Source organism: Excalfactoria chinensis, chromosome 3 (genome assembly GCF_039878825.1).
Source record: "Excalfactoria chinensis isolate bCotChi1 chromosome 3, bCotChi1.hap2, whole genome shotgun sequence".
NCBI lineage: Eukaryota > Metazoa > Chordata > Aves > Galliformes > Phasianidae > Excalfactoria > Excalfactoria chinensis.
The window spans coordinates 64,414,600-64,441,175 of NC_092827.1; the positions used below are offsets into that span (position 1 = coordinate 64,414,600).

At 36.4% G+C, this 26,576-nt stretch overlaps 1 protein-coding gene across 5 annotated transcripts in view; it reads right to left on the reverse strand.

Moving 5' to 3' along the window:
• The window catches only part of PDE10A (phosphodiesterase 10A), a 343,005-nt gene that overhangs the window by 53,256 nt on the left and 263,173 nt on the right, over positions 1-26,576 (reverse strand). For all 5 annotated transcript variants that reach the window (XM_072331205.1, XM_072331204.1, XM_072331208.1 and 2 more), the window contains one exon: positions 8,288-8,316. In XM_072331205.1, coding sequence (XP_072187306.1) covers positions 8,288-8,316 — 29 coding nt within the window. The remainder of the gene's footprint in view (positions 1-8,287; positions 8,317-26,576) is intronic.

The window sequence follows — 26,576 nt, forward strand, 5'->3', positions numbered from 1 at the left end:
ATGTATAGCACACTGTGTCATTACTACAGATCCCATAGGTGTATATTTAGGGTACACTTGGTTTCTTCATTTCAAACCAAACCAAACCAAAAAATCAACAAAGTGTATGCTGGATAATGCCAGTTCCTGACTCCTTTAAATTAAATAGATTTTAATCCTGACCTAGAAATGGCTCCTGAGAACATACAACCTCTGTGGTGACCCGCTCTTAATACGTGGTGTTGTATTAATCTATTGCTCCAGATGGACATACTGGAACATTTGAGACCTAGCGAGCCCAAACTGTTCTTGCTGTACAACATGACAAATACTTAATAATTCACTCTCTAAATTGATGTGATTAATATAATTTTTGACAGCAATATAGGGACACACTGCATACATGTAGTTAATGCTTTTCTATGTCTTGATTTTATAACATAGATTGCCATTACCATTATTAGCTCAGTAAGGCAGCTGGCAAGCTTCCATTTGCAACTGACTGTTCTATGTTGTGTCCCATATTTACTATTGTATAGTTCTTAAGAGGGAGAGAAGAATAGTTTAGTTTCATGAAAGTGGAAATTTTCTGAACAGCTTTATACTTACGATATGGCTGTAAGTAGCCATGCAATGGAAAAATGGCTAATGTAAGCCTCTTCGACTCATATATGTTAACCTACATCCACAAAAGTGTATTTAGACACATATCCTAAAAGAAGGCAGGCAATCAGGCATGAATGCACAAAGACTTTATTATGTGGGAAAATGCCTCTTCAGAACTTGGAATTGAATACTTCTCACCTGCGATACACAGTCAGGACTTAAATCTTAGAAGGTTAAAGCAGAAAGCATCATCAAAATGAGCCCGCTGGCATGATGCCAACTTCCACTATAATCAAGCAGCAGAGCTGTGTGCATAGTAATTACATAATAAGCCCTGTGCCCTTTATCCTCACCTCTGCAACATATGCTAGTAAACATTTTGGAGGCAGGGCAAATCATTGCATGCATTCACGTTAGTGAAAAATGGACACCTCATACTTGTACACCCATTTGTAATACAGCAGATTTCTATTACTGATAATCCAAGAATCCACAACTGGTCAGATGAACAAATTTGGTCCAAATTCACAATTATGCAGCTCTTCAACTTAGATCAACCACCAGCAAGGAATTATTTTGTTATACTATAAAATGTCTTTGATTTTTCTAACACAAATGTAGAAGAGAAACATTTTTTGTCAATTCAGAATGGATAACCACAGCATCTTTGGTTGAAAAGCCACAACACTCTTTATCAAAACCTACATTTAAACACAGAGTAAGTCATAAGCAAACCTGAAGACAAAGAAAATTATAAGAAAATTTTATCTATGACAAACTGCAATGAAGATTAATCTACATGTTTTCATGCTTATAGGGAACCTGTGTCAGGGACATTTTATGATGCTGTTGAGAAGAAAAAGCCTTTTTGCTTCAACAAAAATACTTCATTAATAGAGCACAGGGTCAGTAAGTGCAATTACAATCCGTACATTTGTTTTCTATGTAACTTCCTCAATAATTTTCTGAGTAACAAGAAGAAATTGCTCTACAATAATTATGTCTACACACATTACTGAATACTTTTTCCAAATTAGCAACTGCCAACTCTTGCAGTAGAAACATATTCTTTTAGAGACTGCATAGTTTATGACAGTGCCACAGGCTAAGTGGAATATGAACAAATGAACAGCTGGATGTACTTTGGGGATGGAGAGTGGCACTGGATTAGGAGAGGGGAAAAACTGCAAAAGCCACAACACATGAGGAATGAATTGATCACAACGAGAAAGACGACTTTTGATTTTGTTTATTTCTCATTTGTAATTTAGACATCTTGGGCTGGCTTAAGAGTATTTCAGAGAGAAGTACAAGAGCTGTTTCTCAATTGATGAAAAAGGCCTCTAAGTGACCATGGGTCTGAGAATCGGGGGTGTACTGATTTCTGGGAGGTGGCTGTGAAGTCCTGTTTTGCTATGTACTCAAGAGTAGGGCAGGACAGCACAGTTGTTTTGCCCAGGAATTGGGAGAATATGGTGATCTACCATACCAGTATGCCATGAAATGAGACTTCTGGGAAAGCAAGAATCAATTCTTGGTCAAGCAAGCATTTTCTTGAACATTTTCTATTTTTCTGCTGAAAGAACTGGTGTTGTATATATGTCCATGGCTACCCTATCAATTTGCAAGGCTCTCTAGAGGTTCCATAGAACCTTCATGATCAATGGGCCTCAGCTACTCTGTCCCAGAACATTTTAAACTGAGGTCATGAATCTGAAATAACTAAGCACACTATTTAGATTAGAAGTAATTCCTGGAATAGGGTTAGGACCTATTGAGACTAACAGGGACTCAGCAGTTGTTGAAGGATTCTAAATCACTAAGAATTAAATATGTTCCTGAGCTTGTTTGTATGTAGACTTGAGAATTTAAAATGCCTATATGCTCTTTGATAACATAGCTAACATCTTAGATAACATAGCTAACATCTTAGATAACCAGCTAAAATTAATTAATTAATTTAAAAATATCAACAAACCTCCTGAATTAATTACAGCTTCAAGACTTGCAGAATCTACACAGTGCTTCATCCAAAACAATGACCACAGGCAGGATTTCACCACAAATATCTAAACTGGGAGATCTGAAATATGACAAGAACCTGCATCCAAACTTTTTCAGTCTTTTCTTTAAACTGATAGCTATCCCCTTTGTGAAGCATACCATAGAAACTAAGCAGCTGGTAAACCCAGAATAACATCTCCTGATAAAATTCATCCAAGTGTTCTTTCCTATAATACTGAAGTTTCAACAACAGAAGAGTCATCAGAGAGCTAAACCACAATTTAAAAGATTAACCAGAAAGAAATCAAATAAAAATTCTATTCATTCACATCTTTAATGGTCGGAATATTTCCTTGACATCTAAGATGTCAATCTAAACTACTCTATGCTAGATATGTTCATACTGCACCAGAAGTATAAAGAGTGCTCTTACATACGTAAATTCTCAATGCCACTGCTACCTGCTTTACTAAAAAGAAGAAAAATAATTCTAACAGCATCACCATTGTACCTTTCAAAGCAGAAGTACTGCAGTCACAAAAATGAATACATAAATTATTTGATGCCTTTTGCTGAAATGCATCAACTTTCCCTTGCTTTCACGTACCTTTATGAAAATTAAAAAATAAAAATAAACAAACACACAAACAAACACAAATCTTGATTCAGTTAGCCTCACTCTATCTAATTTTCCAGCTGCCCTCATAACTTAGATCCCTCAATTTCTTTAGGGAAATCATTACTACTCAGTTACTGCAGATTTTTAAAAGAATCATTTAAGCAATTTTATTTGTCTTTGCAATAAATGTATTTTTAACCTCAATCATATTCTTGCCTCCATGCCAATTTTACAAAAACAAACAAAGAAAGAAAGAAATTAAATGTGAGAAAAGAAATATAGGTTGTATTTTAGATATAGCATTTTTACTGCATTTCTGATGACCAGCTTGTACAATGAAAGAAAAAATTGTAGAAAAAGCCTAAGTATTTAATTAAATAAACTAATAAAGCTGAGAAAACAATGCACGCTTTTATTCAGCTTGCTGTCATATGCATGAAGGTTAATAAAGCTGAGAAAATGATGCACACTTTTATTCAGTCTATTGTAATATGCATGAATGTTAGGTGGCATATGTCTTTGATATATATATGTTTATATGTACAGTCAGGTCCTGTAGGCTTCTTTCACACACTGCAAGATTTTTTGTTGTTTAGGTGCTCTAACAGCTAGTTTACATCTTGTACAGAAACTGGTATTTCTCCTTTTGAACATGGATAATGGAGATAACTGTCCCGATAATAGTGAAAATACATCTACACCACATATATGAAGAACCAACGAGGTTCAGATCTCATTCAAAGCTAAATTTTCTTTGGGGTGGAAATGCTGAACTGAGGATGTTAAATCTTCAGACTGGAAAAAGGAAAGTAGAATGTCGCAAGTTTAAAGGACAGAAATCATTTTCATAAAAGCACAGAGCTTGGAGAGAAAGCTCAACAAAATCTCTCAGCTCCAAAAAATCACGAGAGGTAACTAGGATTGGCAGGAATAACTAGATTTGTTTAAACTTGGGCACTGGAAAGCAAGAAGTTGTAAAGAGCAGGCTTAGCTCAAGAGATTAATTGTAATACTTGTACATTGCCTCAGAGAAAGCTGCTTCTACACGCATTTGTCTGACGTCTATTCTTCTTGTTTTGACTGGAGAGGACATGGGTTATAACTTGCTCTGTAAATAGAGTTCAGCATTGCAGCACAATAGACAGGTATTTATGTATTGTTTGTTCACACATCAAACGCTGTTCACACCAAAACCAAAAAGGGGAAAACGCAAAATGGCAGTTGGTGGGACAGGCCCTGTTATTATGGCTAAAGATGCAAAACAGCTCTCACTCTACATAGGAAATGTTCACAGGTTTGAAGTCACATATTTACAAGCTCACTAGACATAGTAAGAATTTTCCTAGCAGAAACAACTCAAATAGCATACATTTGCAGGGATCTCATTCAAATCCTACCATCAGCTCCTTCTCTGTTATCAAACAGTAACACCAAAAGAAATTGCTTCACTAGTAATAGGAAAAATACATAATAAAAAGAAAAGGCTTCACATATAAGAGCAGAACATTACGAATATATAGAAGTAACCATATTATTAATTGTAAGGCTCATAAAACTGCACGAATATCTTAATTATATCACCTCTCTACATTATATAATAAAACAGCATAATGTCAATTAACAGCCTCATTTTAACTTGACAGGGCTGAATAACACTCCTATTCTTAAAAATCTTTTTATAACATTACATTCCCTCCTAATAGTCGACTTGCAAGCGCTCTAAAAACATTCTGTACAAAATTAAAAATAAACTTCCTCATTTTCCTACCACTGTTGCTCATCACTACCACAGTATCTAGAAGAAATTATTTATAAAATAAATCAACTTATACAAGCATCATCTTCTTGTGTCAATGGGTGCAATGCCATTTGCATCATTCCTAAAGGCTGAATGTTCATTTTAGTTCTCACAACTTTTTAATTAATTTGTTGCAGTATTCAGTTCTGGGATAAGGTTCAAACATCCAATCTTTGATAAGGAAATACTACAAAGAATGAGGTTGCTTTGCCTTATCTTTAATAAGAAAACACTACAAAGAATGAACTCACTTTGGCAATGTGTCATAAAACACTAAATTTTTGTTATCAGTTGCACTGTGCAGATACATGCAGTTATTGAAACTATTTACTGAAAACATGCTTGCTAATTCTGTAACTCAGTGACATGCTGTGCTGGGTGCTAGCTGGTGCCAAGGCAGCTGCCAAAAGCTCCAAGTCCAAAAAGGGGAAAGGAGAGGATTAAAGTATTATTCCTGTTTCCAAGAATAAAGTACTGTAAATGAGTTAGTCACTTGCTAGGTAATAATTTTCTGGTGTTTATATGGCAAACCTGCAAAGTGAATTGCTGTTGGCATCACCAGAGTTTACAAAGCATAGGTACTGCCAAAATGCAGCTTCACTAGAAGAACTGTTCAAGTAAACATGGAATGGAAAGTCATTAAGTGAAATGAACAACAGCTAATTTCACTGTGATCGTATCAGGAACATGAAGTGTTTGTCTTTAAACTTCGTAATCTGAGGTACAAAAGAGCACATAGTGATCATGGGAAACTTAACAGTGCATAGAACAAAATCCTGGCTATAGTTCATGTAGGAATGGAGTTATTTTTGCCAACTCAGAAGAATAACATGTCTCCTGTGTGCACTATTTTCACTAATACTGTCAAAGGAATGTATCTTAAATCTAAGCATACGTGAACACAAATGCATTTAGTGCCCAAACTCACATTCCTCTATTTTTTACTTTCTTTTTTTTTTATTATTTTTTTAGTGGAAAAAACAGGGAAACCAAGTTTTCTTTATTAAAACAGCTCAGTATTTGTCTTTCTACCTAGAAAACTGCTTATGTAGCTAGGACAGCATCAGCCAGCACACATCTGCACAGTAAGTTAGCAGAGGATATTCAGCCTTTCTAAGGAAGTTCTTAATTACTACGTGAAAAGGGGATTCTCTCCCCAGTTATACATATTTCATAAGCACTGGAATCTAGCATAGAGAGAAAAGTTCACAGGTTCAATGTTTGGTCACAGATGCTCACAAGTTATTTTCTGACCAGAATTTTCTTCCCCATAAATATAGCCCAAAGGAATCAAAAAACTGTGGTTTTTTTTTGGTTTTTTTTTTTTTTTTTTCTTTCACCACACTGGTATTTAGAAGCTCTAGAACAATCCTGTGAACTTGCATGTTTGTAAAGAAAAAAAAAGGGTGTTTTCTGAGAAGAGAAAAATATAAATTTAGTAATTTAATGATTAGATGCATTTAATGAAAAACATCTTCCTTCAATTTAACTCTAGTGTCCTTTGTAAGCACAACAAAATAAGGGACTATAAAACCTACCAAAGTCACAGTATCTAACTGTGAATATTTTAATGTTTCTATTGAAAGATTGAGGGGAGGGGGAAAACACTGCTATGCAAAACATATGCTTTCAGCATATTTCTACCCTTAATACTAACTAACATAATGGCTTAAACCTACTTGGTGATTTAATTCTGCAAAACATTTCATTTAGCTAGCCTTGACTTTTGCTTCTCTGTGATAGAGATAATAGTTTCTTTGTGCAGACATTTTCAGGAATTAAAAATGTAGCACTTAATGACTTTAAAACTCATAATTCATCAGTCAGCATGAACGTGTCTTTTCCTCTGAGAAACATTACTCATGTAAAGAACTTCCCTAATTTAAATACTAATTTATGTTCAGATTTCAATTAAAGCAGCATCTGCTTGAGCTACTGCTGAAGAAAGAGGATGTGTTACAATGGTCTCCATTGTACTACTCAAAAATTCTACAAAATAACACATATACATGTGTTTGGTGCATTACCAGTAGGTATTCACTTAACTGCCATAAATGCTAAATATTAAGGATTTATTAGAGGACATCAAAATATGTTATAAATTAGGCATAATTTATAATAATACATATAAAAAAACAAACTACTTAAACATTAACTTTTGCCTTCATTCTCAACAATTATACATCCAAAGCTCACCACATATATAAAGAATTTTGTTGGCATAAACTCATTTTAGACATCATTCAACTTTTTTTTCATAGTCTCATAAGCAGTAAACTTCAGCTCCCTCTTAAGCTAGTCTTCTGCACTCAGGGTTACCTAAGTGAGATTTATGCTACCAGCCTGTTTCCTTTATTCTTTCTATACACCAATGTTTCCTAAGGACTTCTACTGACAGAAAGGCACTCAACCTGCTTTTGTATGTATTCAACCAGACTTACTTCTAATATTTGTTTGACAACCTTTCATTTCTCCTCTGAACACGAAATAGCTTATGCAAGAAGTCCAAAAAGAAAAACAAAACAGGACTATGGTTCTTCCATAGCATGCTGCAAGTGGCCCCCTAGTATTAATAATATCTGGGTACTTCAGGCTAACCAGACACGTATGAGTGCAACAAATTGTCCTGTTTTGTTATTTTGTCATTCCCTAGCAAAGGCACTAGTTTCTAACAGGTCGCCCTATTTAGCCTCAGTTGTGGAAAGATTCTACAGAACACTGTATCAATAAGATGTACGGCCAGAGCCAGGAAATTCATTACTGAACACGTATTTTACATTACTTTTCATATAGTACACTGCAAAATGCTTCAAATTAAAGAATAGAGCTCATCTGTGCCAAAACATATCTCAGAGGGAGTAATTAGATAGGACATACTCCTTCCCTTGCTTCCTCTTGTTATGCTCACTATCTCATGAGGCAATAAGACTGATTAAATAGTCTGCAGTTATTCCTAAACTCAAAGTTACAGGATTTTCCTGGTTTCTGTGAAGTACCTTTTTAAAACTGGATCACAAAAATAGCACTGTGAGAACTCTAAATTTGTTAACATAAAATACCCTTTAATTTATTTCCAGCCAATCAACTGTTCTTAATATTTATTTTCCTTCTTAATTGTTCTTTAGTCAGTCAGTACACCAACTTTTTCTCAAGAGATCCAGTTAGTACAGGAAACAGAGCAAAACCTTGATCAGAGGAAGCATGAAAATCACCTCAAGTGAACAGTGGGCCTAGGGGACAGACTACAATTCTTTCTAGAGGGGATGGGGAACAGCACTTACCCTGCTGATTTCTTTAGGAGTCGATTCATCTATGAGAAAACAAAAGAAAAAGTTAGGCACACTTGAAAGTTTCTGCACTCAATGAACAATACTGTGATTGAAACTACTGTTGCACAAAAAGTTTCTAACATAGTTTTGTAAAGTATCATTTCGACTGGAGCGTATTTACATTCTTGAACTCCAAGGCATAAAAATTGATTAAAATTAGGATAAAATATTCAAGACTTCTGTCTTATAAAGAATACAAAGTTTCCTACATTCCACAATTCAGTTCACAGGTGAATGGAACAAGAGGGTTGTGTACAATTCTCTCACATTTATATCCCAGTTCATTAAGACAATTGATATCATTCCACATCTTGGGAAGTAAAGGCTATTTACTACCAAAGATAAACCAGTGATGCCTACATAAGCAAATTAGCGAGTAAACTGAGATTTCCTTTTTGGAAGTATTCCTGTTGAGTTCTCTGGTTGTGGAAGAAAAATCTTGTGATCATATGACTATGAGACTATGAGAATATAACCAAGGTAACTTCCTAACTCATTAAAAACACAGAGATTACAGACATATATATACTACTATGTCTTCTGTTTCAAATGCAGACTGACACACAATTTTTGCAATTTAAATATGCACCGATAATCACAGGTGGAGCAACAGAGCTTGAACTAAAAGACTGCATACTATTTATACAAGAATGCATTTACCACAGGAAGTTTCAGTTTCTAGTTCAACCACACCAAAAGCAGCTTAAACTCATCCTTACCCTCCAGTTGTTTACATCTTTTTGAAAATACAAAGAGAGCTATTTGTATACTTTTCCTTTGATAGTAGAAATGGAATTACGAAGTTTTGCAAATTAATTGTGAGTCAACAAACAGATTTAATCTTACAGAGAAAGATAATATGTTTATTTTTGTTGGCCTTATTTATGCATATTTGGATACTTCTCTACAGAAGATATATCTCTGTTAAATACAGATATAATATCATCTAAGCTACTTAGTATTAGCTATATTTTTTCCAAAAAGAACTCTAAGTGAAGAATATTTGAGAAGAGCATATTTACATGTGTAAAAAAACATTACTTATATTTTTGGGGAACATCAACAATGCAGTTTCATAGGCTGAGTAGAATTTTGCAAATGTAAACTACCCAACATTATGCCTCCCATACATACATAATGTTGCACTTTTGCTTTTATAACGTAAAACACTCTCATGTGCAACTCGTGACCTGCAACTAATTGTTTATTATTATAAAGGTAAAAAGTAATTAAGAAGTTACACACAGGTAACATATGAAGCCATCATAAAGGCATATATTTTGCTGTGTACAGCAGACGAACATGCAAAGATGGTCATTATGTCAAAAAAATAAAAATTTAAAAAATGTCTATTTCATTCTGTGAAGAAATTAAAACAACCATGTAAAGAAGACAGAATAGCTATGGTACTCAGTAAGGACAAACTTCATGGAAGAATTAGCAGAGGCAATATTTTTCCAGAACCAGAAAGATGAAATTGATATACCATTCTCCCTCTTCCAAAAGCATAAAAAGTGTTTGGGAGGTTTGATGTTAGAATCATAGAAGTACACAATTTTCAATGTTGGAAAAGACCTCCAAGATCATCTAGTCCAACCATTCACCTCACCACAAACTCCTTGCTCCTGCTGGCAACACTATTTCTGATACAAGCCAGGATGCCACCGTCCTTCTTGCTTCCTGGGCACACTGTTGGCATGCTTAGCCGAGTGCCCATCAACATCCCAAAGTCCCTTTCTTCCACAAAGTATTCCAGTCACTCTTCCCCAAGCCCGTAGCAATGCCTGGGGTTGTTGTGGTCAAAATGCAGCAGTCAGCACTTGGTCTTGTTCACCTTCATCCAAAGGGCCTTAGCCCAGTCATTCACTCTGTTCAGATTCCTCTGTAGAGCCTTGCTAACCCTTGGCAGATCAACACTTCCAGCCAACTTGGTGCCATCTGAAAACTTATTGAGGGTGCACTCAATCCCCTTGCCCAGGTCATCAACGCAGAAACTAAAGAGCACAGGCCCCAATACAGACCCCTGGAGAACACCACTCATGACTGGTCACCTGTTGCATTTAACTCTACGCACCACCATTCTTCAGACCCACTATGTCCTAGCCACAGACCGACAGCTTCTCCAGGAAAATACCATGGAAGACAGTGTCAAAGGCTTTTCTGAAGCCTAGGTAGACCACATGAACAGCCTTTCCCTCATTCACCAGGAGGGTCACTCAGTCATAAAAGGAGATATCCACTGGTGATGTTTGCAATTCAGTGATTACGAATATATGGGAAATACATGGAAAACATTTTTAGGGGAATGATGAATGCAGTGTAGGAATCAAGCCTGCCTTTCCGGCTACCTTACGCCATCTACATGCAGTAAAACAGCAGAATTCCCACAAATCATTCTATTAGCAAGTTCCCCTAGCCAAAACATGGGATTAGGTAACAAATGAAACTAACAGGAGGCTGAAGAAAAATAGCCCTGAATTGCATAATTGTTTATTTAAAAAGCCATGATTTCTGTTTGTTTAAAAGCTACAAAAGAACTGATATCTGGCTTGTGAATCAATTTCCCTCTCTGTAGGATATTTTAAAGAAACAGAATAATCATTAAAATAAATTCAGAGTCATTAAGTATATCAATAAATAGCAGCATGCCATAGAGTTAATCTTCATAGAAAAAAAAGAAATAGTATTTCTTGAACATAAAAGTCCCTATTTATTATGGCAAATTGTGTGTAAAAAACCAGACATCTGCACTGAGTGAAAAGAACAACCTGTGAGAAAGTAAGGGCTTGTGAATGAAATCATGCAGATGCTCCAGCCACAGAAATTTTTCATTTGGAGTTCACTTTTAATTTCAATACAAATTCAAATTTGATACACAAGTGTTACTGCTCCCCTGCCATATGTCAGCAGAATGGCAATTCACAGAATTTAAGAGTATCACATTGATTTTTAATGATACCTGGCAAAATTATTAACACAGAGTAGTACCAAAGATATTTGTGATTTAGTTCTGGCACATCACAACCAAACATAGTTTTGTGATCTGAAACAACAGGTACATGTTGGTAATCAATCACAAGACCCCCATTTAGCTGGCAATATAAAACCTGTTACATATATGTCTTGTTAATTTGAGCATAAATGCTCACTGATACTATAACTGAAAAACAAAAACAAACAAACAACAAGGAACTGTAGTGTAGGGAACAGAAATAAATGTAAGGGTTTTCCCACCAAGTATGCAGACAGACCAAAACCCTTCAGCAGCAATGATGCCCCTCTTGCCAAGTGAGCCAAGTCCAGTCCAGCAATATTGCAGGAAATGGTTCACTCTCTGGGGGTGAGGGGGTATTTTAAATTGTGTAATGTTTCATGCAAAGAGAAAATATTAGTTTTGGCATACATAGAATCTCATCTTGTAATATATTAGTATGAATGCTCTTCATTTTTTTCAAACAAAGTTGAATGATCATCTGAGAACTTCAAGATGGTAAGACAAAGTAGTCATAAACATGACTTAATTCAGCATCTCGGATAAGATATTGCAAAGCATTTTTCATGGAAAAATAATTCTAATGCCCAGTAAGTTTTATGACAGGAATCTCTTCCAGTAAAAGTGTTGTACTTTCTCCCTGACCTAACACTGTTCTTTATTCTATGTCGTTAAGTACTACTGCTGATCCACCATCATTGATGATGATGAACAACTTCTTAGGATTAATTCTGTTTATGAGATCCCAGATAGCATACAGTCTCATTTTCCCAAGGATTGTTTTCCCACACAGCAGATGTCAGATTGACCTAATATTTTTCTCTTAAAAATTTGCTCTAGGCTCCTTTTCCCTCAGCTAATAAGAGGCAAGTTGTTTTGGATTAAATTAGGCTAGCATAAATATCTTTGCTGATTTTTTACAATGTGAATTGTCATGCATCCATTGTCAGAAGAAATTCTATGCTGACAAATCTACAGCGACTAAAGACTACTACAACCACCATGAAAAAAAGTTTACCACATTTAATTTATTTCTTTAGTAGAAGAGTATCATATCAGTTGGTCAGTCAATTTTAAATGTGATTTGCCCCTGGCAATTTATGTCTCCACTGAAATTGTAAGATCTTAGCTGAGGGTGTTTCCTAAAGTGACAACAATCACATACACATAACAAAAATGTTAGAACTGTCATTCAAGAAAATTCCTTGCCTCTTAACAAACAGTATCACCTAGAGTACCTGAACAGCCCTCCTGACACCCAGCTGTTTGGATTCATATCACAATTCAGAAGCACTTGTGACATAACTTAATAGCTAAACTAAATTAGACAGTTTGTTTAAACAAGGACTTTGACATTGAAAGTAAATACTCATTAATATTGATCCCTAGTAGTTTCTGAGGCTTCTTTCCTTAAAGCACAACAAAACATGCATTCAAGCTTCTTGGCATCAAAGAAAAAGTCAGAATTTTTAGAAGTTCCTGAAAAGCAGCCTGAAAGGATGCTCAGTTCACCTTTTTAAAAACAACTAGCTAAGACGGTTCAGAAGAAAGAAGATCATGAACTAAGACTTCGCTGCAGATGATATGGACAAAACCTCACTGTCTGTCACATGTTCTACACTCTTCTGCAAACAAGCAAGCAGGGTGTTACACAAAGTAGGAGCTAGAAGACAGTTAGTCTGAATTCATCAGAGACAATAATATGCCTGGAAGCTCAATGCCTTCTATTAACTTAACCATTATGGAACTGATGAAATACTTGTAGAAATTTGGTTGACAGAAATTTGAACATGAGTCAACAGCATGCTCAGGAAACAAGAAAGACTAACCATATCGTGGGGTGCATCATGCACAGAACTGCCAGATTGTTGAGGGAAGTGATTCTCCTGCTTCACAGCGCATTGGTACAGCCTCACCTCTAGTACTATGTACAGTTCTTGGTGGGAAAGGAAAAATAAACAACAAAAGTGTGTAAATTTGTTAGTGTCCAAAGGGGGACAACAAAGATGGTGAATAGTCTAGAGTGAAAGAAGTATGAGGAGCAGCTGAGGTCCCAGGGTTTGTTCAGCCCAAAACAGGCTAAGGGGAGGCCTCACAGAGACTGCAGCTCCTCATAGGGAGGAGCAGCACTGAGCTCTGCTCTCTGGTGAAAGCAACAGGACCTGAGGGAACAGCACGGAACTGCATCAGGGCAGGGTCAGGATGGATAGGAAGAAAAGATTCTTCACCAAGAGGGTGGACACAGGAACAGGCACCCCAAGGAAATGATCATGGTACAGAGCTTGGGCAATGATCTCAAGCCATACAGTCTGATTTTTGAGTGTTCCTGTGTGCAGTCAGGAGTTGGACTCAATGCTCCTTGTAAGTCCTTTCCAGCTTGGGATATTCTATGATTCTATCAGTTTTGCACAGCCTGATCTGACAAGCATATTTTGAAAGTGTTGTCTTCTGAAAATGCTGTCAGACCTTGTGAGAACAGAAAGGCATACGAAAGATTCAAATTTTTCTCATTTTTGAAAATAATAAGCTGTACAACGTATATTGGTAGTGGCTCTGCACATTCTGTATTCATGGGCAAGAAATTCTCAGCTGTATACTTGGTGTGACAATTTAAGCTAATCTAATTAGCATAATTCTGCAAAATGATGAGCACAAAAATGGCTTTATAGTTAACATACTTCCTTTTTCCCTTCTGTTTAGTTGACTGGATGATGGATGTACTTCTGAACTTGTGAAATGAGGTCTTCCCACATTAGCTAAAACAGCTTTATAAAATTTTGCCTAAGCCTCTCAGGTTGAAGACACCTCAGGAAAAATCATGTTGGAACCTGGTCTCTGACCACAAAAGAAATTTAGTAATTTCTAGCACCGAAGTCCTTCACCAAGACAGCCCACAATTGTGTTTCATGATAATTAGCCTATGACTTAAGATCCTGTTGAATGCACAGTCTGTTAAATTGGTTAGCTCATCCATCTTACCAGTCAATGAGCTGCAGACATTGTCTATTACAGGAACACAGCCATTAGAAAACAGGCTGAAAAGCATGCATAGCAATTTAGAGGGTTTTTTTTCATGCTTATCAGTTTACAGGTACACTTTCTTGACTGTATCTCCCAATTTTCTTGCCTAACAATCAATTCTGCTTGGCATTTGCCACACTTGCTGCTGTAGGCAGCTGTCTTTAAAATGGATTAAAGGTCTTGCAAACACACAGTGGAAGTCTCATGCCCAACAGTAACAAAATTTCAGTATCACTCTCCTAACATTAATCTCAAATTTTTCCTAACTTTTGGCCCCATGGAATTCTCCTGGCTGCCATATTTAAGGTGTCCTTGAAGTTCACTGCTATTGCTGCAACTCAGAAATAGTATTAACACTACTAGGCTATTCTTCCACTACTAAGTAGAGCTGTTCCTTCACTTCTGAATGTTTCAAACATATTGCGCAAAGCCTGAGGCTTTACTGTATTCAGCAGATGTTTTCAGTGAGATGGAAAAAATTACCTTGCTGTTGGCTTCAGTGTTACTCAGGATACACCTTAAGCAACTCCAATGAAATCAACAGAAATGCTCCAGCATGCACTGGACACCATCAGTGCTTCTATGTATTTAATGTCTCAGCATTCCTGTTATGTATAGTAATCCTTAGTTAAAAGAGATTGTAACAAGGGAACACTACTTGAAGCAATTACTACAAAGCACCAACAACCTGAGAAAGCTACACTGGTTTGACTGTAAGTCAGCTGGAAATTTTAAACATGTGAATTATCACACATAGTCTCTGGAAATTGCTGCACTACTTAGTTTGGCAGGTTCATAAGCAGACCATAAATATGTTCTCATAACTGATAAGCCATCTGCAGGATTTTATGCAAAGGTGAGGCCTCCTTCTTCCCCAACATCAAATACATACATCTTCCATTCACAGCCAAACGTGGCAAGGGCTGGGATCAAAAACTGCACACAGCTTAGTGCTGTGAAATTCCCATTCCTGGCACGGAATGATGTTTCAAAGGCTTAGAGTACAAATGAGCTGAGAAATTTCTACAAGTTCACAGCTTCTGGAGCAAGAAATACTGCATGCAGTTCAGTAACAGAAAGAGAATGTAGTAATCTTACATTTGTTAACAGCAAGCACTTCATGTGAGCCTTGGGGAAATAAACTAGCCAGACTTCACTTTGCTTTTACTATGGCTATACATATTTCTTCTTAATTCTATTTTGTTCTAATCTCCATCTTGTTGCTTTCCATAATCTCATCTCTCTCTGTTTAGAAATGGGGGGTGGGATATGGGGGATTGATGTTTGATTTTATTGTTAGGAAAAAAAATGAATTTTCAGATTTAAAATGTTAGCTGCTATACAGAATCTAAAAGTCAAACAAGAAACTCCTGCCTACCTTGTTTTCTCCTTATTCTCTGATTACACTCTAAAGAAACCTAGTGTCACTGAACTTTTCAGTAGAAACTTCAACATCTGCGGAAAAATCAAGACAGAGCAGTTTTCCTCTCTTTCAACCAGCTGACAAAGTAAACAAAATAAATGCCCCAGAGGAAAAGTTTGCTAACGTCAACAAGGGTAAAAGGATCATTAGCGTTAGAGATGATAGGTTACCACATGGGAGGGAGCAGTGATCCAGTGAAACATATTTACATCAGGGAATCATTTCAGTCCCTCTAAAGACACCCTACTGTAACTACAACATACGTACATTTGTATTAGAGATGCATTTTATTTATTTTACCCTGGAGACTGAAAACTGAGAAACTGAGAAAATGTTCAAATTAATCTGAATAATAATGACAGCAAAGAAGTGACAGCATAAAATTTACAAATTAAGCCTCTTTGCTTTTAAGAATTTCAGCTGATTTATTTGAAAACATAATCAAGCTCTCAGTGACTACATGTTGAGCACTACAGAATAATGATGTGCAGGTAATTCAGGATTTTTGAGTATTTGAAAAATGACATGTTAAACTAACACAGTAAACAGAGTAGAACTAAGAGAAATGATTGAACTATTTGCTACTTATAAGTACACCCACCATGAGTGAGTGAAACATTTTGCTTTCAAGGGGGAGATTGTTAGAACAAAAAATAATTATAACTTTGGTGAGTGTAAAGGAACAGAACATACACTGAATCATACACAGCTCTCTGTGAAAGGTAATGACTGTAGCTTCTGAATCTCTAAACTACATAGTTTTACTAGGAACAAACTTATAGTGATAGATACTGATAATCCAAAGGAATTATGCAAGAGAAACGCAAAAAGTTATAATGAAACTTACCTTTTTGGCTGCTGTACAAAATAAATAAATAAGAAAAAAAAAAAAAACAAGATATTTGTGGAGTTCAGTATTCTTACACTAGCAATTCATAAAATGCAAAATAGTTAAGTAATCCAACTGTGAGTAGGCGAAAAGATTTACCACAGCTCAAGCAATAGTGACAATGATTTGGTCAAGAGTGCCAATGGCATCCTGGCCTGCATTAGAGATAGTGGGGCCAGCAGGAGCAAAGAGGTAATCATCCCCCTGTACTCAGCACTGGTGAGGCCGCATCTCATGTACTGTTTTCAATTTTGGCCCCTCACTACAGGAAAGACATTGAGGCCCTAGAATGTGTCCAGAGAAGGGCAATGAGAGTGGTTAGGGATCAAGAGTACAAGTCTTAAGAGGAACAGCTGAGGGAGCTGGGATTGTTTAGTCAGGAGAAGAGGAGGCTCGGGGAGACCTCATTGCACTCTACAGCTTCCTGAAGGGAGGTTGTGATGAGGAGGGGTTTGGCCTCTTCTCCCAGGCAACAAACAGGACCCGAGGAAATAGCCACATGTTGTACCAGAGGAGGTTTAGATTAGACATAAAAAGGAACTTTTTCTCTCAGAGAGTGGTCAGGCACTGGAATGGCTGCCCAGGGAGGTGTTGGAGTTGCCATCCCTGGCAGTGTTCAAGAGGCATCTGGATGAGGAGCTTGAGATACAGTTTAGTGGCTTGTGGTAGCAATGGTAATGGGAGAGCAGCTGGACTAGAATTTTCTTGTTACTCTATAAAATAATAATGCAAAGCATTTAGATCAATCCATATGCAATGAAACTTGTGTAATGCCTGAAATTACTGATGAAAGTTCTAATATTGGACAGCAAGATTACCAAAAAGCAATATAAATATATGACACATACCAGTCATGATTGAAAAGAAGAATTTTCCTTTTTAAAGGCTTTTATAGAACTTCATTCAGCCTTGCATTTGCCTCGAATAAACTGTGACTGCCAAAATCAGGCACTTGAGTACCACAGTGCACAAACTTGCAGATCTAACCTAAGACACTCAGTATGAGTTATGCTCATTAAATATCTTGGCACATCAGTATTGAAATTCCTCAGTCTTTTCATTCATTCACAGCCTGAACCCAGTCCTTAGTGGAATGATGATTTTCTCATATCTGAATCTGCCTGCACGTTCTCATGATCCAGCTAGGTCAGTGAAAGTACTGCATACCAACTTTAAGCTGGGAAACACCGGCATATGCTTCAAACAAAGGTCTGGATGCACTATAACACAGAGGTGGTTTCTCTATCATAAGTAGCTGACTGAAACATGCAGCCATAAGCAAGGGAACATGAGAGAGACATCATGTAAGAGACCACCCCATTTTCAGAGTCTGCAAGGCAAACTTACCTCAGAAACATAATTACAGACAGAACTGATCCCACTGGCATTTTCAGAAGAAATTCATACTTGCAGACCACTTGACACTCAGAAATCAAGAAAAATTAGGGGAAAAGAATGTAGAAACATTGAAAATACTGCAAATACATATTTTACTATGAGAGTGGTGAGGTGCTAGAACAGGCTGTCCAGAGAGGCTGTGGATGCCCCGTCCCTGGAGGTGTTCAAGTCCAGGTTGGATGGGGCCCTGGGCAGCCTGGTCTAGTATTAAATGTAGAAGTTGGTGGACCTGCCTGTGGTGGGGTGAAGGGTTAGGGATTCATGATCCTTGAGGTCTCTTCCAATCCGGGCCATTCTGTGATTCTGTGAAATACAGATGCACAGTCTTTGCGCAAATGAGGAACTAGATGTGTTCACATAACAAAAAATTACATTCATGTGCTTTTTTATTTAACTGACAAAATCCAATGCAGATGGTAAATTAATTGAAACACTAATAAGAACTCAGTGAATATATAAAGAAATCAGCTGGGAAGCTAATAAACTATATCTAACACAGCAGTAACACAGAGTGAAAGTACTGCTTCTGTCAGTGGAATAAGAGAACCAAAGCCAACTGTACCTCTTCAGCATGCTTGAGGTTCCCACCTGCTGGGATAAGGAGCTGTGTCTCCCAAATTATCAATCTAAGAGAACTACTAATGATCACATACTGAGAGCAGGCAACCAAGTGAGAAATCTATTCCCGCAAGTATGAAAAGGGTAATTCATAATCTAAGTCACTTCTCCCCATGCATTCAAAATAGTTTTGAAATACTCATATTTTGTCACAACATAATTCTTCCCAACATCCTTCATCAGGCCTTCTGTCAACACTGACAAGGAATTCTTACATAAGCAAGTACTACGCAACTATCTGGATCAGGAAACTGAAAAAAACAACTCAGTGATGCAACTGTTCCAGAGACCCTTTTTCATATTCTGCATTTACTTAGCTATGGAACACCAGAGCTGCTTTAGTTAGTCTGTTTGAGTCTCACACCCATATAGGCATACATACAGACCACATGACTGCTACATTCAAGAATTAATAGTCTTAATCATTTGTTTTGATGCCTAATTACAAGAGACAGATTGGTCTACAAAACTACACCAAGGAGAACCATATAATAACTACACAACAAGCTAGTGGTTCAAAAGACTAACATTAAAATAATCAAATATAGAAAGACTGAAAATAGAAAGAAGAGCCAAAGAAGAGAGCTTCAAGACAGAGTTGTAAAAGAGGAGAAGACAGGAGATGGGGACAAAGATGACAGCATGAGTAAAAGGACTGGACAAAGATGCTACTAGTGGTGCTCTACTTTACGAGCCTCTCTAGGATAAATTTATTCTCTGCCATGGTAATAAACAAGTTTTACTTAAAAATGTAATACTGAATATTACTGATTGACCAACTTAATTTCATAGAAAGAAAAATAAACTAGTGCATGTAATACAGAAAGTAAGATTTGCCTTAAAATATTTATTTTTATTAGCAAATAATTTTCACTATCACTGTAACAAAACAAACAAACAAACAAACAAAACTGGAAACTTAAATCTTATGCTTCAAAAATACAGCTGTCAGGGCAAAAAATTCAATTACTTCAGTGTACTTTGTCACTTTTCATAAATAGAACAGATAGCATTATTAAAATTCTAGTACAATTCATAAGTTCATCAGACAACACTACATATACTAAAAAGTAATATTGCAGATAGAGCTGAAGGATTCTAAATAATCTACAAGTACAGACATTATAAAGCTACATTCAAGAATTGGTACATATAAAAATAATAATAGTAATAATGCCAAATGAAACAAGAGTACAAGAACTGCAAGAAAAAGTGTATAAAACAGCAATTTGTTCTCCAGAGTAACTTCCAAGTTACTTGATGCACTCTGAGCCTGAATTCTATATAAATGATTTCGAGGCAGGCAGTCTACAGCTGAGAGGCAGAAGCTTGTCGGTTTTTACTTTTCTTTAAACATGTATGAGGAATTAGTACAAAAGGACACAATGCACAAAAAGGAACAATGAAATTTCATTACAAAAAATCCCTGCAGAAAACTTGCACTTATTCTCAGAGGTGATGTTCCCAGAAAACAAACAAAAGGTCAGCCAAATGTGCCTAGCACACATATGTCAATAGATTTAAATATTGTTCCAGACTAGCTTATCTGATACCTGAGAAATTTTTATTTGCCGTTCTCTTCACCATCTTGAATTATTAGCCTACAGAGGATTCACTGAGAAATTGCATGATTTGTAATTGTCTTTCTATTGTCTCTCTTCCAGCTACAGAAAATCTTGACTCGGTAGAATGGTAGCTGTTAGCATTCCAATTTACTTGAAAAACATGCAAATACCTGTCACATTCAAAATATGACAAAATGGGTTCAGTACAGAAAGAGATAAATAAACCTTAGGAAATATAGCTTTGACTACTTCTTGAACTGAAAGGACTCACTGATATTTCAGTTTCTTAATGTCTGGGATATTCAAGACAAACTTCTGTCTACTAAAGGAATTTCTGTTTCTATTAAACAGTTTCCTCTGGTACATTATTGGAAAGAATAAGATTTTAAAATATCTTTTAGATAGCAGTATAGCATATAAATAAAAGATTGTGTAAGAATTCAGTCTATTATCTTCAAATTTTGAAAGTCTTCTTTAAGGTACAAGATGAAAACAGATACATTTGGGGGTATCCCAATCCATGGCAGAAATCAGAGCAAGATGGTTCGTCCAACCCAAACCATTCTGTGATTCTATCAAGACATACAACTGAGCAGATTCACTTGGTCCATCCTACATTTCCATAGTTAAGGACTGACACTTTAGATAAGAGCATTTTTAGGAACAGTCAAAAGAGAGAGGGAATTAAAATTTAGATTCAGTCTAACATCTAGAAGAAAACAAGCACAGAAAGAAAAGTGCTTTGTTAGCACAATTTGTTGTTGTTGTTGTTGTTGTTCTAAGTACTTATTTGCACTGTATTGTTATCTGTACTGTTTTCTTTTACCATGACATCTCCAGGTTTAGTGGGAAAAATGCAAAATGGCTCCCTAATTTACTTATGCTTGCTTGTCTGTCATATTATAGCAATGAAACTGAACACCTAAAAATGTGTCCATTAAAAAAAAAAACAAAAAACAACACTATAATCATTGCTAGAGATTACAGTTTTATAAATACGGTTTAGAAATTAAATGATCCTATTTCAGCTTTATCTTAGGAGAAATATGATTTATGTGGCTAGAGCAAATATACTCCAGTGAATATCTAATGCAAAAGATTACAGTAAAATAAAAAGCTATGTCTGAATACTTGCAAAGAAGTGGATGCACCCTACAGTGCTGAAGAAAGAAGAAAATAATAGCTCGCTTTCCACTGGATAAGACTTGGCAGTCAGCCATATGGTACAGGCTGGGTTCTGTCCCCAAAGACACATTCGTGCTAGCAACATATCGGGAGGTTGATTAGAGTCTTAAGATTACAAGGAATAATCTTTCAATTTATGCTATCACCTAATCAATGCTAGTCATAACCATACTGACATAATGTGATCCAAAGAAAACAGAGCACAACAAATACTCAAGAAGAGTATTGTAATGACAGAACTTTGTGTTCTTCTACACAGCATCATTCTGTAATTCTCAAAACAAGCAAAAAATAAAATATAAAAAAACACCAACTGATTTAATGCTTCAGTTTCATTTTAACATATTGTCAATCGCTACAGTTATTTCTTGTTCAACGTATCATTTAATAAGAGTATTCTTTAATTTAACATACGAAAGGAGTTCCCATATCCTTAAAACAAGTATATATTTCTTTTAGAAACTTTAGGTTGCCTATTTAGTAGCTAATATTAATAGAAATAAATAATACTTATTACTTGAATTGCACATAGAACTGGTTATAATTCAGAAATGTTGCTGTTAAATACAAAAAAATCCAATGTAGTACACTACCCGATTAATCTATTAGTGTTTGAAATGAAAATCCACAAAGACCAAAAATAACATTCTCCATTCATTAGAATTTATGAGATGTTAAAAGAAAGGGTAACTCTCTGAAAACATTAACTATATACCATATACAGGCCATGTTCTGTTTTCCTAGCCTAAGCGCATCTATTGCCTCATTTTTTGTCCATTTCTGTCCTATGTAACCCCAAAGGGCCCAAAGTTCATCAAATCAGGGTGCCCTTAAAGATACTATTTGATATACTTGATACTCTTATCTTTACTGGGCATATAGCCAAGTATGTTCACAAAAATCCTGACTGACATAAGCATGTAAGTTGTTTTTTAATCTTCTCTACTAAGTAGCCCAGTTTATGTATGATGCCTCAATGCCTTTGAAACAAGTTTCACCTTCAGAGCAGTAATTTTTCTAGTAAATGTTGAACCTTGTAGCAGAAAGTTTAGAATATTCTGAACCAGGTGAGGATTTACAAATATGATAGTTCTTCAGGCACAGATTCAGTATGTCAGATAGAAGTAAACACTTTGACAGCGTCCATTTCTTGAACTCAGTTATTCTTCCTATATAGTATCTTGTTGGCCAAAATTACAGACTTCACTTTCAGATGTGTTTTAGAACCAAAACAACCAAAACAAACCTCTGTATCATCATCTTGAAGAATAGAATCATTGTTCAACATGCATTCTCAATTGTAATTCAATTTACCTAAAGGAATTTGAAATTGCTTTTCTCTGAAAAAAAAAAATGCATTCTGCTCTTGGACAAGTCTAGAATTTATGAATGGACTGGAGCAATGTGATTTCTTCCAGCCTATACAGATGCTAGTATTTAGAACTGAACATACATTTTGTGCAGCCACTAAAAGGAAAATGTGATAAGATTCAAGATGTCAAATGAAAGAACATTATTAAATATGATCTCTCTTGTGAGTAATCAGAGGTATTTTAAAGGCAGAGGTAAGGCTGAGATATGACAAGAGGATTACTGGAGTCAGAACTAAAATTTAGTGCTGTTCTCCAGATTCCACATCTGTTTCCTAAGGAAAACACATGAGTTACCCAAGTCGGTTTTCACTGATTCCTCTTCCAAGTTTGGATCCTGGGCATGATCTAAAACATTTTCAAATAACAAAGTGACACCTGATGAAAAAAAAAAAAAAAAAGAAAAAAAAAGAAAAAAAGAAAAAAAAAAAAAGAAAGAATTAAAAGGATAGTTCTGTAGACCCCTGGTAAAGATGAAGAATCTTCTGCTCTCCTTTTTCTTATTATAGAATCACAAAATATCTTGGGTTGGAAGGGACCTTATAGATCATCCAGTTCCAACATCCTTGTTATAGTCAGGGTTGTCACCCACCAGATCACACTGTCCAGGACTCCATCCAACCTGGCCTTGAACACTTCCAGAGATGGGGTATCCACAGTTCCTCAGAGCAATCTGTTCCCGTGCCTCATCACACAAGAAAAAAATTTCCACCTGACATCTAACCTAAATCTCCCCACTTTTACTTTAATGCCATTCCTCTCTTGTTCCAACACCATCAGATCACATAAAAAGTCAGTCTCCCTCCTGTTTACAAGTTTCCCTCAAGGACTGTAAGGCCACAATGAGGTGTCCCTGAAGCCTTCTCTTCTCCAAGCTAAACAAGCCCAGTTCCCTCAGCCTTTCTTCAAAAAAAGAGGTGCTACAGTGCCACATCTTCTGCTGAGAATCCCTGGCCTGGACACAGTATTCTAGACTGAGCCTCATGAAGGCAGAACAGAAGGAGACAATCGTCTCCCTGTTCCTGCTGCCCATCTATCTTATGATACAGCCCAGGATATAGATGGCCTTCTGGGTTGCTTAAGGAAATGTGTGTTCTTGACACTTAATGAAGCAGTGTTTTTTCTTAATTCTTTTGAATTACAGATGAAACCCTGCTGATGATTACAAGAGTCCTAATTTAATTTTTTTTCCAAGAGGTGAAATCAGAGGTAGAACTAACCAGAACTTTGTTAAATAAAGCTTGACATCAGTCAGAAAGCCCCGACCATCTAATGATACACTGTATATCATCCTAGATTATATGCTTCCACTTTCAACGCACTTGATGTATACAGTTGGCTAGTATAGTAGGTTCCACAAACATTCATGGATATCAGACATTCACTGTCACCTCTGACTACTCATAAGTAAAGCTTTTTGAGTAAAAGAAATAAGTTGGCAGACAGAAGGATAACAATTATTGTCCTGTAAATACATTTTTGGCCAGAGATCACTTAGAATAGTATGTGTTTATAAAAAATACTTGTATTTGTAGAACTAAAATTTTGCCTCAGAAACGAAACTGGCAATAGGGAAAGCGCAGATTATTGTTAAGGCAAATTTATATAATATACCATGATATTCATACATGATGGTAATACTACAAGTGTTACCATGCCAAAACTTCCTAGGTTATAAAACACAAAAAGAATGTTCCTGTCATTTAAAAACTTAAAACAAAGAAAACCTGTTGATCTCCTGTCCTAAACAGATTTCCCTGTGTGGATTGTGACAATTTTGATTCAAAAACATAGGTCACTATGTAGTTACTAACTTTAAAAGCTGTTGTAATGAATCTCCACAAACGTTCTACACTAAATCTAAACTTGCTGCCCAGCAAGCCCCCAGAAATAAACATGGAATCAAATAATGAAAGAATCAAGAAGGTTGGAAAAGACCTCAAAGATTACCCAGTCCAACTGTCCATCTACCACCAATATTTCCCCACTAAACTGTGTCTCTGAGTAAAACATATCAATGTTTATTGAACACCCCCAGAGATAGTGACTCCACCATCTCCCTGGGCAGCCCACTCATGCACCTGGCCACTCATAGAAAGAAATTTTTCCTCATATCCAACTTGAAACTCCTCTGGCACAACTTGAGGCTATTGCCTCTAGTCCTATTCCTAGTTATGTGGGAGAAGAGGCTGACACCTTACCACAACCTCCTTTATAAAGGCAGCTGTAAAGATTGGTAAGGTCTTCCCTGAGACTCCTCCAGCCTAAACAATCCCAGTTCCCTCAACCACTCCTCAGAAGGCTTCTGCTCCAGTCCCCTTTTACCAGCTTCCCTGACCTTCTCTGGAAACACCCTAGTCCATTTCTTCCACAAACTCTTCCAGCCACTCTGCCCCAAGTCTGTAGCAATGCCTGGGTAATCTTTGATGTTGAAGATCTTGTTCAACTTCATCTCTTTGGCCTCAGACCAGAGATCCAGCCTGTCCAGATCTCTCTGTAGGTTGCCTACCTCCACGCAGATCAACATGTACTCCCAACTTGCTATCACTTGCAGATTTATTGAGGATGCACTGAATTCCCTTGTCCAGGTCATATCAATGAAGATATTAAAAACAACTGGCCTCAATACCACACCTATTACATTACAGTACTATTACTTTATATGTTCCTAGTTCACTGAATGAAGGCACTTCTACTTGTGCATAAATAAAACCCTAAAACCACTTGAACAGAATTTATACAACTGCAACAACAATTTGTTTCTTCTTTCCCTCATCAATCACCAAAACCTAACACCAATGTTAAACCAGTTAATGTGATGCTTTCCAAACAACACATACACATTTATCTTCCCACAGCTACAACTGAATTGTCTCATTAATTTCCCAACCCTTATTCCTGATCATTGGAATTACTTCCTTCTCTTTGATTTGCCCTAGTTAGCAAATGACAAATCAAATGAAACATAGCACTTTGAAGTGTGAACCGAACAGCTTTCTTAGCTGAAAAATCAAACAAGAAAACAAAACATTCAATTTTTGCATTAAAAACATAGGTGTTGTTCAGTGTTAGTGGTTTCAGTGAATTTAAGATAAAATTGCTCTTTTCTTCTGCAAGTCAAAGAAGACTCACTGTCTTCAATTAGGGATACCTTTGCATAAAGGATTTTGGAGAAAAGAATAAAGTAATTTTTCTCAGCACTGCGGCCAAGCAACATGAATCTGGATAAGGTGTTTTCTCCAAAGTATGTGTTAGTGTTAAAATTGAAAAGTCCTATGGCAACCTACTTAAAACATTCCATAAACAACGTTATGAATACCTTTTTCTATTATTATTTTTAGTACATTTCAATGTGTTACTAAGTGAACTTGACTCACAATTCTAACAGATAGTATAGAAACCTCCTGAGAGGCAAGCAGAAGCATAATGGTAAAAGAGGCTTCGCCCTACTCTGTTGTAAGTCCATCTACTTGATTTTACTGTCTAAGACACTGGCTGGCAACAGCTCATTATAAAACCTATATGAAGATACTATGCTACATGAAAAGGAGACAGCACACAAAATATAGATGCACAAGGTAACCTTATTCTGGAATGCCCTTGGAGCAATCAAAGACTTACAAATTTTCTCAGCTGGAAGCTGCATCAGGATCATAGTATGCAACAGCTCTCAATGAAATATTTCTACCTTGGAATGTGTCTAATCACTTTTTGAACCCATTTACATTTTTAACATCTGAAATATCTTATGCTAATGAGTTCACAATTTAGGCATGTGTT